This window comes from Grammomys surdaster, unplaced genomic scaffold, assembly GCF_004785775.1.
Source record: "Grammomys surdaster isolate TR1022 unplaced genomic scaffold, NIH_TR_1.0 126051, whole genome shotgun sequence".
NCBI lineage: Eukaryota > Metazoa > Chordata > Mammalia > Rodentia > Muridae > Grammomys > Grammomys surdaster.
Window position 1 is genome coordinate 3935296 of NW_021620862.1, and position 15202 is coordinate 3950497.

At 39.7% G+C, this 15202-nt stretch overlaps 1 protein-coding gene across 1 annotated transcript in view; it reads left to right on the forward strand.

The window, feature by feature from the left end:
• Desi2 (desumoylating isopeptidase 2) overlaps positions 1–14802 on the forward strand; it is a 43684-nt gene extending 28882 nt beyond the window's left edge. Inside the window, exons 2-5 of the mRNA XM_028755247.1 lie at positions 3119–3191; positions 7212–7305; positions 8771–8912; positions 13469–14802. Coding sequence (XP_028611080.1) covers positions 3119–3191; positions 7212–7305; positions 8771–8912; positions 13469–13702 — 543 coding nt within the window. The 3' untranslated portion in view covers positions 13703–14802. The remainder of the gene's footprint in view (positions 1–3118; positions 3192–7211; positions 7306–8770; positions 8913–13468) is intronic.
• Positions 14803–15202: the final 400 nt, after the last annotated feature.

Genomic DNA, 15202 nt, shown 5'->3' on the forward strand with positions numbered 1-15202 from the left:
TGCTCTTGCTCCTCTTGCTCTTGCTCCTCTTGCTCTTGCTCTTGCTCTTGCTCTTGCTCCTCTTGCTCTTGCTCCTCTTGCTCTTGCTCTTGCAACCTTTCCTTTCTTATCCATCCCCAAAACCTCACAATAATAGGACCATCACAGTATAATATAGTATACATTACATTTAAAAATTCCACGGTCTTTAAAAATTCAAACAACTTGGGCTGGAGAGATGGCTCAGCGGTTAAGAGCACTGACTGCTCTTCCAGAGGTCCTGAGTTCAAATCCCAGCAACCACATGGTGGCTCACAACCATCCGTAATGAGATTGGATGCCCTCTTCTGGTGTGTCTGAAGACAGCTACAGTGTACTCACCAATAAAATAAATAAATAAATATTTAAAAAAAAAATTCAAACAACTAAAAATGCAGTCCCTTTTAAAATTCAGAGTCTCTCAACTGTGGCCTCCTGACAAATAAAAAAATAATTTGCTTCAAGTGGGAAGAACCAGGGCACAGTCACAATCTGAACAAAACAAATCAAACTCCAAAAGTGTAAATAGCTCAGTATCCAATTATCTGAGATCCATTCACAATCTTGGGCTCCTTCAAAGGGCTTGGGTCACTTCTCTGGCTCCCTTAGCAGCACACCCAGCTTGTCTTCTAAGTTCAGGCCAGCCTCACTCCATTGCTAATGCTGTACTTGGTTGTCATCCCATGGTACTGGCATCTCCAGAATGCTGGGGTCTTCTGCTGCAAGTGGGCAGCACTTTTACCAATAGTCTTCTAGGCTTTCTTCATGGTACTGAGTCTCAACTGCTCTCTATTACCCCTTTAATCCTGGGGCTTCAACTGCCACTGCAGTTCACCAATGGCCTTCCCTGGCCTTTCACAGTGCCACGTGGGCCTTAGCTGCTCTTCATGATTTCTTCATGCCTTTAAAACCAATACCACCTGGGTGACTTAGCCTGCCATGTCTGGCTGCCAGTGTGAGGTACAGCCTTGGCTGCCTCTGGAATACAGCTTCTGTGTTCATTCTGACTCTCTGGAAACATTCCCCAGAAGACATCACCTCAGTGATGCTGGGTTCTTCTTAATCACTGCTAAGTTCTCAGCCCCAGTTGACTAGCATCAATTGTCCCAGTAAAGCAAAGGTTTCACTTTAGTAATTCTAGTTTTTTGTTAATCACAATCTTCCCACAAATGGCCCAGGAGAGTCTTTGCTTCCCTCTGAAACTTTACAAGCCATGCTTCCATCTTCAGGACTGTTTTCAACATGCTTATCTTAAAGCTCCAGTAGAACAGCCCACTAAAACTAAAGCTCTGCATGCTCACTGGCTTTTCTAGCCCCAAATGCCAAAGTCCTCCCATAATCCTCCCCAAAACTGCATGGTCAGATCTCATAGCAATACCTCACTATTCCTGGTATCAATATTTGTCCTAGTTAGGGTTTCTATTCCTGTGATGAAACATTATGACCCAAAAGCAGGTTGGGGAGAAAAGGGTTTACACTTCCACATTGTAGTTCATCATTGAAGGAAGCCAGGACAGGAACTCAAACAGGGCAGGAACCTGGAGGCAGGAGATGATACAAAGGCCATGTCAGGGGGGATGATGCTTACTGGCTTGTTCATCATAGCTTGCTCAGTTTACTTTCTTATATAATCTAGGACCTATGGGCTAAGGGTAGTACCACCCTCAAAGGCCTGGGAACTCCCACATCAATTACTAAATTAAAAAAAAAAAAAGGCAGGCCTGCCTACACAGCCCAATCATATTGAGGCATTTTCCTAACTGAAGCTCCATCATCTCTCTCTAGTGACTCTAGCTTGTGTCAAATTAACATAAAAATAGCCAGCCTGGTGGCTTGTGGTAAACTGCTTGCTACACAGCATGAGGACCTGAATTAAAATCCCCAGTACCTAGATAAAAAGCTGGGCATCTTGATGTCTTTGACTCCAGTGCCAAGAGGGTAAAGACAAGCAGATCTCCAGAGCTTGCTGACCAACCAGTCCAGCTAGTCAATATACTCCAGGATGAGTGAGAGACCCCTGTTTTACAATAGAATAGAATAAAATAAAATAAAATAAAATAAAATAAAATAAAATAAAATAAAATAAAATGGAGAAGCAATTGAGAAAGACTTAATGTTGTTGTCTGACCTTGGCATGCATAATGTCCATAAGTACACATACATAAAGAGGTATATATCACATGCAACATTAACGACAAATCATCAATTTAATCCAGGAGGGGTCTAATAGGTTTATAACACTCTACATTTATTGCCTAGATATTTGTTTAATGTGCTAATAACTCGTTTACCTCCATCTAGGGTTTAAGCCTCTCTAGCCCACTCTTTTAACTCCTTTCATAGTCATTCTCTCTAATTTCATACCACACTGCAGATGTATGTCTCCATTCCTCATCCATGTTCTTAGGGGGGGTTTTATTCTCATTTTCCCTCCCCTGCCAGTCCAGTCTTAGTATCTGAGGAAATTTTATTTGTTCTTCTTGACCCATTTCCTATATACTTACCTCCTTAGGAAGTTTGTCTTTATGCTGATTGTAGGAAGGTTGTTCCTACCTTCCTTGTGTTCTCTGTGCTTGTTCCTAGTTTCAGTTTTTAGGCTGAATTGAGATAGAATAAAAACCATAAATGTTTACAAAGAATAAAGTGTCCCACCTTCAGAGAATTCCCCTAAAGTATTAAAGGAAAAGTTTAGGGCAGATGAAAATAAAACAAAACCAGAGAGATCTGCCTGCCTCTGCACCCTGAAGCACCTGAATCAAAGGCATGCAACATCATGCACTAGGGCTCTGAATGTGCTGTTTTAATCACTAATGGCACTTTTATGTCAATCTTGTTGAACCTGATTCAAATTTAGATTTCATTTCATTTAAATCTTATTTATTATGTGCTAAGACCTAAGTACGATGCTGAACTCAAGATGAAACCTTTTGTCTAGATACAGGAAGGCCTTCCAGCTTAGATGTGGGGGAACAGACCAGGCTGCTCTTGGTAGAGCTCCAGCATTGGAAAGGAAATACCAAGACTTGGATTTACACTCTTCCTGTCCTGTAGAGTTGGGCTGTAGACGATGATATTCTAAAGTTGTTTTTTCTCTCCATAGTACTGGATGAACGAATACACCTCATCTATTGGAATTGGAGTTTTTCATTCAGGAATTGAAGTATATGGCAGAGGTATGTCTGTACATAGCTTAAATATGTTTACTGAGGATTCTGCCAGCTTACAAAAATACAGAATTATGATGTTAGGTCTTTTTCTTTGTCTCTTTTCTTTTAAGCAATTTACATATGTTATTGTAAAAAGTAGATTAAAACTCCTGGCTGGCTGGGCGGTGGTGGTACACGCCTTTAATCCCAGCACTTGGGAGGTAGAGGCGGGCGAATTTCTGCGTTCAAGGCCAGCCTGGTCTACCGAGTGAGTTCCAGGACAGCCAGAGCTACACAGAGAAACCCTGTCTCGAAAAAACAAAAAAAAAAAACAAAACAAAACAAAAAAAAACCAAAACTCCTGCATTTGTTTATACTGTTCCGAAAAATGCCTGTGGTAGAATGTAAGAGGGTACATTTGTTTCATTGTCTTTTTTTTTTTTAATTACTATGTCTTCAAAGACATTTTCTTAACCAGGTGTGGTTGTGGCACACACTTTTAATCCCTGTATTCAGGAGGCAGAGACAGAGAGATTTTTGTGCATTTGAAGCCACCCTGGTATACAAAGTGAGTTCCAGGACAGGGAGAGCTACATAGTAAGACCCTGTCTCAAAAAAACAAAAAACAAAACAAACAAACAAAAAAAACCAAAAAAACAAAGAAGCCTTTTTTATGAAATTGTTAGACCATGATTGTTTTTCCTTACTATGTATAAGAGTTTCTGAGGGGCCGGGCTGTGGCAGCGCATGCCTTTAATCCCAGCACTTGGGAGGCAGAGGCAGGCGGATCTCTGAGTTCGAGAGTTCGAGGCTAGCCTGGTCTACAGAGTGAGTTCCAGGACAGCCAGGGATACACAGAGAAACCCTGTCTCGAAAAACCAAAACAAAGAAAAAAGTTTCTAAGGAACTTCTACACTTTCAAAAACTGCATAACAAAAACAATCATTTTAGTTAATAGACATGTCAAATTTGATATTTATTTATTTATTTTATTGATGAGTACACTGTAGCTGTCTTCAGACACACCAGAAGAGGGCATCCAATCTCATTACGGATGGTTGAGAGCCACCATGTGGTTGCTGGGATTTGAACTCAGGACATCTGGAAGTGTAGTCAGTGCTCTTAACCGCTGAGCCATCTCTCCAGCCCCCGACATGTCAAATTTGAAATAGCAATTTTCTGAGAGTGTTTCAGTAGAACATTTGACTTGGCAGGCCTGTGAACATCAATGAAGTCTAAACATTGTTGAGCATATCTTGCCTTCAGGAATGTCTAGCATTTTTCTCAGTTATAGTGATACATCATTGTGAATTATAAGCTTGCCTTTTAGCAAAAGGTCATGGATTTGCATGAGCTAGGCGGTCTTTGTAACCTAGAATATGTTATCTAGTTTACCCAGGGTAAACTACCTACCTACCTGTTCACTAATTTTAAAGAAAAACTCCACTTAAGTAACTATTTCAGTGTCAAGTTTCTGCTGCCTTTGTGTAGGAGTGGGGAGGTACTGACAATTGAATCCAGAACCTCACACTTGCTAAAATAGGCGCTGTGCCTCTGGGCTATTTCCCTAGCCCCTGTCTTTTTTTTTTTTTTTTAATTAGTTGCTTCCAGCTGCAGTTGAGCATATTCAATCTTGGCTATAAAGATTTGTCATTTAGGCTTTACTTTACTTGAAATAGAAATGGTCATTAACCCTAAGAAACAATGAGGGGCTTCAGCTGAAGTCTTCAGTGATTAGAATATTACAGTAGGTGGGATTATAAGGCTGTAGGTTTCCTACCTGGCCTTTGTCTAAGTTGTGTTACTCCTTTTTAGTTAAATCTAAATGTTATGGTTTCCATAGTGCTGTGAACTTTGCAACCATATAATCATGCTATAAGGTAAGAGACTGCCTTTTTTTTTGTAAAAAGTAATTAGGTTCTTACCTGTCATCATTCATACTGCTAATAACTAATAGAACTAGGATTTGAATTCAGATATTCTTACATAGGTCAGTGCTCCATACCTGTATAATCTGTACTCCCCCTCATAAAATAATTTTAAAATAAAAACATGATTCAAAACATGTTTATGAAAACTCAGAGAAATTATAATTGTTTCTTGTATAAAAGTAAATAAATAAATGTAATAAAAGGACCTATATCTCCCATTACTATACTTTAAGAAGTTAAAAATCCAAGCCTGAAGCCAGATGGCGGTGTCACACGCCTTTAGTTCCAGCACTTGAAGGTAGAGGCAGGCAGATCTCTAAGTTAAGGACTGCCAGGGCTACACAGAGAAACCCTGTCTCCAAAAAAACAAAAAACAATGATTCTTACCAAATCCAATCTCAATACATATGATATTTTAATTAAAAGTTATATAGAAAATTTACTGATCTTAAAGAGATGCAGGGTATGGTGGTATATATGTGGTTATATCCCAGCCGCTTAGGAACCTAAAATAGGATTGTAGGTTTGAGGCCAGAATGAATCCCTACCTGAAGACCAAATAGACAAAGTTTAGAGCAGGCATAAAAGTGGATACCTACAATCTCAGCATTTAGGGAGCAGAGACTGGAAAACTGCAAGTTCAAAGCTGGCCTGGGCTGCATAGTCGATCAGGTCAGCTTAGGGCACCTAACCAAATCCTTTGTTTAAAAAGAAAAAGTAGTTAGTTTATATTTCAGAGTTAAGTGCTAAGCACCCTAATCTGCATCATTTGTTAAAGATGTCTACAGAATGTGTGAGTGACAAGCTAAGCTTGGAGCTTCACGGTTAAGAGTACTTTCTGCTATTCCAGAGGACCAGAGCTCTGTTTTCTTGGGTGTGGAGGTGGGGGCTGCAGTTAATAGCTGTCTGGGACTCTAGCTCCAGGGCATCCATTGTTTTCTTCTGGCCTCTGCAGGTATCAGCATATACTCAGTGTCATATACATCTAGACACACACACACACACTCAAATAAAATTTAAATGAGAAAAATTAAACCTCATCTGCCTTGTTCTTTCCTATGTTTTGTCTTAAAACGTAAGACAGTATATTTAAAAAATCTATCCATTGAAGTATTTTGAGACAGTCTTGCTATGTAGCTCTGACCCATCTGGAACTCAAATTGTTGACCAAACTGTCTTCAAGTTTAGTAATTCCCTGCCTCCACTTCTTTAGCAGTTAAGTTATAGGCATGTACCAACATGTTGGTTATTTAGTAAATCTTAATTGATAGGGTTAATTTAAGAATTTGTTTAGAATTGGTTATTCTACTAAGATTTTAATACTTAATATCTAAATGAGATACCAGAATTGAAGCCAGAAATTTTGGTTCTTTCTTGACTTGAAACTATTTGCATTTGTGTTGTAGATGTGCACATAAGTACCTGTATTTATTTAGCCAGAAGTATCTGTATTAGGTGAACGTACAGATAGTGCCCTCCTAGCTATAAGACTTACTTGCTGTGAAGAATATGGGGGTGGCTGTATATTAATAGTTGGCATCTTACTGTGTTTCAGGTTTGATGTTTGTTTTGTTTCAGACAGGGTCTCGGTTGATATATAGTTCAGATTTGCCTGGAACTCACTAGGAGTAGCCCAGTCTTGTCTAGAACTCAACGATCTTCCTGCCTCCTGAGAGCTAGGAATACAGACATACACACCATGCTTGGTACAATAATGTTACTCCTAACTCAGTATAAATCTGAGTCTTCCAGGTTGAGTGGATACATGCAGCCCAGTGCAGAGCACACCAAAAACAAAACAACACTCGTCTCAGTTTCTCCAGTCGGTGTAGTGTCCAGTAGGCCAGGTCCTGAGCTGCTGGCCACTCTCCTGCCAATGTATACTCAGAGCTGTATACAGAGAAGTCACAAGCATTTTGAAGTGTAAGTGTTAGCATTTCAGGCCTTTAAAGACAAATAATCTGTGTGAGTGATACATAAACAGGACCTTGCAAAAAGCACTTTATATGCTGAAAAATATTCAGGTTATATTATTTTGTAGTATTTTAAGGCTGATTTAGCATTCTGGTCACATTCTATGCAATACATACTAAAATTTTGCCTTGTATCTTTTCAGAATTTGCTTATGGCGGCCATCCTTATCCTTTTTCTGGAATATTTGAAATTTCCCCAGGAAATGCTTCTGAGCTAGGAGAAACATTTAAATTTAAGTAAGTAGGGAGGGTAATTTCTACTACATTGTTGTAGGTGGCAGAGCTTGTTTTGGGGATATAAAGAATTCATCCTGTACGTTAAAAATTTAGAAAATTGGGCCCTATCTCCCTAGAGGTGGCTCAGCAGTTAAGAGCACTGACTGCTCTACCAGAGGTCCTGAGTTCAATTCCCAGCAACCACATGGTGGCTTAGAACCATCTGTGATGAGATCTGATGCCCTCTTCTGGTGTGTCTGAAGACAGCACCATATATATATATATATATATATATATATATATATATATATATATATAATCTTTTTTAAAAATTTAGAAAATTAAATAGTCTTAAATTCGGTTTAATAGCTGATATTTTGTTTTTAAATTAGATTGAACTGAGTTGTTATATAAAAATGGAAAATCAAATAACGTCTGAAAAAACCTGTCTTGTTTTTGTTCAGGATCTCTTAAGTCATTTTTTTGTCTGCTTCTTAAATATAATTGTCTTTATTTAGCTTACATTCTGCCTTAGGAAACTCGTTGCCTAAGGAGCTCCTGCCTAGGTTCCCTATTTCAGAGGGAGAGCAGACAAGCTGGGATTTTTATTATGACCTACTATAAAATCTCTTTATTTCTCCAATGAAGGAATCACTTGTAAATTCAAAATAACTGAACAGATTAACCTGGAAACTGGTATCGATAGCATCAGTGCAGTGGAAAGCCTAAACCAGCAGGGTATCTCTGGACCTTTCTTTCTTAGTCTTTTTATTCCTTAATTGTTACATCTAAAATGATGTTTAACGTCTTCATTTCAGGAGACCTTAAAGAAACTTCTGGGTCTGTACTAGTGAATTTGCCCAGGATAAAACAGATAATAAATTCAGAACATGGCTATAATACTTCTGAGTGCATAGCTCTCATGACTCAGCGCTGAATTAAAACGTGTGTATAACAGTGACAGATAAAATGGCACAAACTGTGCCAGATAAAATGATTTTCTAATAATTTTTAGGTTATTTTTACAACTAGCTTATATCTAAAATTCTGCCTTTTATTGAATATTATCTGCTAAATTTTGCAGGCAATATATTGAAGTGTTTTTATTTGATGTTTTGAACAATGTTTTAAAGTGTGGTCAAGTCTTACAACTTGCCTCACTGCAGCACAAGAACAGTTACTGCCAAAGAGTTTTTCTTGATGAAAATATGGCTAGCCCCAGTATTTAGCAGGGATATTTTTAGCTTTGAATATTATTCTCTAATAATATGTTTCATAAAGCAAAGTGGAAACTAAAATCATTGAAATTTTTAAGTATCTCACCTTTCGTCTGAATATGTTAGCCCTAATTTATTTATTCTACTATGCCTGAAAATAAGCAAGTGTTTGTTTAATTATGCTTATTATAAATAAAACATATGCACAAAGCTCACACAATTTTGTTTTGTTTTGTTTATTTTGGATTTTTTTGTTGTTGTTCTTTAAGAGAAGCTGTTGTTCTAGGGAGTACGGACTTTCTAGAAGATGATATAGAAAAGATTGTAGAAGAGCTGGGGAAAGAGTATAAAGGCAATGCCTACCATCTGATGCACAAAAACTGCAATCACTTCTCTTCAGCTTTATCTGAGGTAAATTTAGTTCCTTTGGTTGGTTGGTTTGTTTTAGTTTTTTTTTCTGTTTTTATTTTTTCAAGACAAGGTTTCTCTGTGTAGTTCTGGTTGTCCTGGAATTCACTCTGTAAACCAGGCTGGCCTTGAGCTCACAGAAATCTGCCTGTGCCTGTTTCCCTCATGCTGGGATTAAAGGTGTGCACCTCCACCTCTCAGCGCAATTTCATTCTTAAAAGATCTTCACAGAACACTTTCTGTATCGCTGTGTTCAACCTTGGTGTTTTCCCCCTAATTGTTAAGTGCATAAAATTACTGTATTTCTTTATCCAATGTGGCTGATCTTTCCAGAGATGACTGTTTTAGAGTCAGCAGAGTTTAGGCAGTGATTCTGGTCATTCTTTGTAGAGGGTAGAATGATTACAGAAAATTGCCTTATTATTCATCAGCCTCCATCCTATGTTAGCCTTCTGTAACTGTGGCAGATACGTGAGGAAAAGACAGATTTCCATTCATAGTGGAGTGCCGTTGTTTGGGATCTCTGGCCCCAGTTTGTCTTTGTGAGGACTACACAGAACAAAGCAGTTCACCATATATCACCAAGAAAGGCTGGGGAAGGAGCTGCTGTCCAGGGTCCTGTCACCCCCAACCTCCCTTCTAAGTGCTATACCTTTCAGTAGTGCTTGCTATACCTAAGCTAGCAACTACACTTAGTACACAAGCCTTGAGGCTATGTTTAAGATTCAAACCATAACACAATAAAATTTTCTTATTTCTTTTCTTTTTTTGGCTTTTCAAGGCAGAGTTTCTCTGTGTAGCCCTGGTTGTCCTGCTCTTCAAGACCAGGTCATGAAGTCAGAGATCTGCCTGCCTCTGCCTCCTGAGTGCTGGGATTAAAGTTCTTTGCCATCATACCTGGCTTTTATTGTGTTTTTTTGTATACATGATGTTTTAGTTAATTTTTAATGCAGTAAAACACTGTGATTGTGGCAACTCAGAAGGAAGGGCTTGCTTGGCTTATGGTTCCAGAGAGTCAGAGCCCATTGCAATAGAGTAGCACAGCGAAGCACAGCAGCAGTCAGCATGACAACGGGAACTGGATGCTGCACGCTCACATCATGTACCACAAGCTCCAAGCAAGGAAAAAGCACGTTGTGGGTAGGCGAGGTGTTAAGCTCTAAACCCACCCCTGTGGCATAGTTCCTCCAGCAAGGCCGTACCTCCTGAGCCTTGCTCAACACTACTACCAAACCACTAAGCGGACTAAGTATTCAAGTACCCAAGACTATAAGGAGCATTTCTCATTCAAACCATTACCCATAAACACCTTAATAATGAAATGTAACAATAAAAAAACACACCATAACACTAAACAGATATGCAGATAGTTATACAGATATAGTCTTTTTTTTTTTTTTTTTTTTTTGGAACAGGGTGGCTTTGAACTCACAGAGATTTGCCTGCCTCTGCATCCCAGGTATTGGGATTAAAGGCGTGTTCCACCAGGCCCATCATGTTACAGTCCCTCTTAAAAGCATTCTTTAGACTAAAGTTGACAAATTAGAACTGAAACTGTAACAGTAAAACCACAGTAAAGGGGCCATTTATGTCCTAGAGGTCATTCAGCAGCAGTATATAGAAATGTTTCTCTCTCTTTTTTTTTTGGTCAGTTGAACAGTCCTCATGAGACAGTGTAATATATTCAACTAATTACTTACTGCTGGCTTCAGAAGGCAGAGAAAGGCAGATCTCTGTGACTTTGAGGCCAGCCTTGTCTATATAGCAAGTTCCAGGCCAGCTAGGACTATGTAGAGAGACTCTGTCAATCAGTCAATCAATCAATGAAATTAGAATTTATTTTGATTTATAGTTTAGTTCAAGTGCAAGTCCCGCATGGCAGCAAGAATCTGGGACGGCTGATTACACTACATTCACAGTTGGAAAGGAGAGAGAAGTAGGCCCTGGCACTCAGCTCATTTTTTCTCTTTTGTTTGATATCCTGGACTCCAGTTCATGAGTCGTGCAGTCCACATTTGGGAGAGGGGGTTCCCTAACCTAAACAATCTCTCAAAGACATGCCTAGAGTTTTATGTGTTTGCTTATCTTCTGTTTATCTTATAAAGTTGACAATATTAACTTTCATGAATTTACTCCTTGTTGCATTCATACTCAAACTCCTTGTCCCATGAAGCTCACAGCATTTCATAATGCAAAATGCATTCAGTCCAACTTCAAAATAGTCCCTAGTCTTTAGCAGTTCCAACACTGGTTAAAAGTGTAACTCTAATCTCTTAACTGTGAGCTCTTCTCACATAAAATCAAGTTACTTACTTACAGCATACAGTGGAGTGGTTCAGAGTAAACATTCTAGTTTAAAATGAAGCATAACAAGAAATAATCAGACCAAAGCGAGACCAAAAGCCATCATGGAAAACACCAAATTCCACAGCGCCATCTCTGGCATTTAGAGCTCCTGTTGGACCCATTTGTGACCTAAAGGGCTTGGGTAGACCCACTCCCCCAGCTCTGTTGCCTCAGCACATATATTATCTCTTGTGCCAGTTTCACTTCATGCATGTAGCTTTCCTTAGCAAACAGCCATGATTCTAGCATCTCCAACTAACTGGGCTCTCCATTGCAAACTAGGGTTCACCTTCACAGCTTCCTACAGGTTGGCCTCTCAGGGACTCCTACCCTGCCATACATTGCCTGTCCTCCTCAGCTTTCTAAAACCACAGTATAAGACTCCATGATCCACACAGTTAAACAGCTTATGCCTGAGGAACCAGCCTTATGTGGAGCGTATTACCAGGTTCTGCTGCCAGCTCAGGATGCAACTTGCCCCCTTGGACCGCAGATGTACTACATGGAGTCAGGCAGCATAGTGAGAGAAATCTTGGTGCTGAGTTTCCTTTCTCCTTTTTGTGCAGTGTCTTGGACTCCAGCACGTGAATGGTGCTGTCCTTATTGAGGGTATGTCTTCTCACTTCAATGATCTAACCTGCTAGATAATCCCTCACAAACCTGACCAGAGGCTTTTCAGTGTTGTGGTTGGTCCAGTTGGCAACATTATGCATCACACAGTATAAACTAAATACTATCTGATGAATAGCCATAGTAAAACAATGTTAGGACCCTGTTTATACAAATGCACAGAAATAAGCCTCATACACTGTTAATAGTTTGTCTCATCTTTTAAAAATCTGGTTACAATGCTAAATAACCTACTAATGGGCTTTGACCCAGGGTTTTAAACTCTTAGGAGTTAAGAGCACTGGCTGCTCTTCCAAGGAGACCAAAGTTCAATTCTCAACAGCCACATGGTAATTCACACTCCAGTTTTAGGGAATCTGATAGGTGCTAGGTAATCAAAAATGGTCAGAACATATTACCTGTCCATAAGTGAAGCCACCTCATTTTCCTTTTAGCTAAAAGAGAAAAAGGATTAAGGGATACTGCTGAATCTTAAGGGGAAAGTGTTACACAGTTGCCAGCTTTTTAAATGTCAACTACTTCTTTGATGTAAGAAACTTTGAAACCTCTAATATTTTCAAATATTTTAAAATACTAGTTTCGTATCACATGAACATAATCTTTAGTATAACTAGAGACAAACCATCAAAGTGACAGTGGAGCGTGGATTCAGTTGAGACCACATTTTGTGTGTGAGAGAGTCAAGATGATAAGAAGGTAAAGTCAACATTGTAACTGAACTGCCTCTCACTCTCTGAAATAAAAGGAACAAGACTCCCCAGTCCCAAGGACCTGTAAGAGTAAGAAGCAAGCAGAGAAATGCAGCAGGTTATCAGCCAAGAAAGAGTCCAGCTGACACCTACTTGTGCCCCCTCGAGTCCTCAGGCCAAAGGCTAGCCAGACCTCCATGCCTTGTCCTGACTGTAGTCCCTCTTCTGCCGGATATCATGGAGCTTGTCTTCATTTGGGGACTCTTTCTGAACCATATGAGATTCCTTGAAACAAATGGGTCATGGTTGAAGGCAAAGATACAGAATGCAGCTGAGAGGAAATTGGGGTGGTAGAAACTGGTATCGATAGCATCAGTGCAGTGGAAAGCCTAAACCAGCAGGGTATCTCTGGACCTTCCTTTCTTAGTCTTTTTATTCCTTAATTGTTACATCTAAAATGATGTTTAACGTCTTCATTTCAGAAATGAAATTGGGGTGGTAGAAACTAGAAGACAGTATAAAAGAACCTAGAAAAAGAATTAACAAGAAGATACTCAAGACTGAAGTAGGCTTCTCTACTCTAATAACATCTTGTACTAACAAGCCTCTTTCCTTCTGTACTGTTTAAAAGTAATTTTACATGTTTCAAAGTAGCTCAGGGGTCTAAAACAGACAGAAGCCAAGGAGAATTGGCTTGACTTCACAAATGTAAAAAGTACACAGCTGAAAGAAAGAAACAACTGGGACTGTGGAACTGTCCGGCTCCTGAGTTAAGGCACTGTTTCTCAGCAGCCTAGAGTGGTCTGCAGTGCATCGTCTCTACAGCCACCTACCCCTTAATAGTACCATCAGCACTGATCTCTTCTTCCTAACACAGAGCTCTCTCCTCCTTAGATTCTCTGTGGGAAAGAGATTCCTCGCTGGATCAACCGGCTGGCCTACTTCAGTTCCTGTATACCCTTTCTACAGAGTTGCCTCCCAAAGGAGTGGCTCACTCCTGCTGCATTGCAGTCTAGTGTCAGCCAAGAACTCCAGGATGAACTGGAAGAAGCAGAGGATGCAGCCACATCCACTGCCGTGGCTAGTGCTTCAGCTGGTGCCAGAACTGGGCGTCACACTAAACTATAAGACCTCTGAAGTCAGGCCTTCAGAACTGTCTCTGGCAGTTGAGTATCATTAGAGAAAAAGAAAATAGAGTAAATGTCCTTTGGATATTTTGTATGCAAAGATGGCTCTCCCCCAAATCCCAGTTTTTCAGCTCAGGATTATATTTGTAATCAAAAACAAAAAAGAAGAAAACTCACTTGGCACAGGAGGGAGAACTTTGTATGAAGCTGCCCTCTTTTCTTTTCTTTTTAACCCACTTGTAAATTTGGACTCACTCCCTCTGTTTTATACGATCTCTGTTAAATTACGTTTACAGTATTTTGTACCACTGTTTACAAATCTTGCATGGATTCTGCTACCGTGAAAGAAGAATATCCTCATCTTCAAAAATTAGGCAGATCACCTTTGTACACTTCCTGACAGTTGCCAGAGCTACAGCATAACAGTGGGCACAAGAAGAGGCTTTCTCAGCTACAGCTCTGGCCACCTGCTTACGCATTGTCCCTTAGATTTGTGTTTGTTTTGTTACCATTTTGGCGCCCAGATACAAGAATCCAAACTGGCCTGACACGAAGGAGCACACTCACAGCCAGGGGGCTTGGGTCCTGGGTCAGTTCCTCTCCACACGCTTCTTCCCATTCTGCGTAGCACATTTCCCAAGGTGCCCATGGAGCAGCTGGTTTCATCCCGAATATGCCCACCTCATCAGGGTGGTATTCTTATCTGCCTGGCTTGATGCCTCTGATTCTTTAGTGAAGATGTTTTCATGGAAGATACTCTTTTAACTGATGAGTGTTTTTTGCACATGTGTTAGGAGAGGGGCTTCATTTTTATTTTAATACACTCTAAACTCCTCCCCTGTACAGGATATTTTTGGTGGAGTGGGGGTATCCTAACCTAGCTTCCTGAGTAGCAGTACAAACTGACATCAAAATGCTTTTTAACTAGCCAGGCTACCTTTTATACTGGACATTGAAAACTAGAATCTAAAACACACCCCAAAGGTAATTCTTTAATATTTAATACTTTGTGTATACCATATCAGAAACAGCTTGTTGGAGTTTCTTAGTTCATGATTGGAGTAGTTGCACCTCATAATAGAGATTCTATTTTCATTGATATCTTGTTGAAAAAAATCATATTTTTGTGTGTCTTAAATTCATCTTTTTATGTTCTCAAATGTACGTCTCTTACATGACATACTCTTAGGAATGAAGTTGTGCTACAGATAAGTCTTGAGTAAGGAAGTCATCTGTTAAGAGTCCAGCCCCAGCTGACCCTTGGATGTAGAACCAACCATTATATGTCACAGTGTTCTGCCTTAAGAGTGAGTGTTCTGTGTAAGTAGTGGATGCAGCATAGAAACCTCCAAGGTACTGACTGCAGCTTTAGCTACATGGATAGTGTGAGAGTCACATTCTCTAGGTGAGGATACATGTCTTTGAGTAAATTACATCTTTCACTTTTCCATGAGCTGATTTTGATTGATACTTATTAATGTAAGCACACCCTCTTTATAGG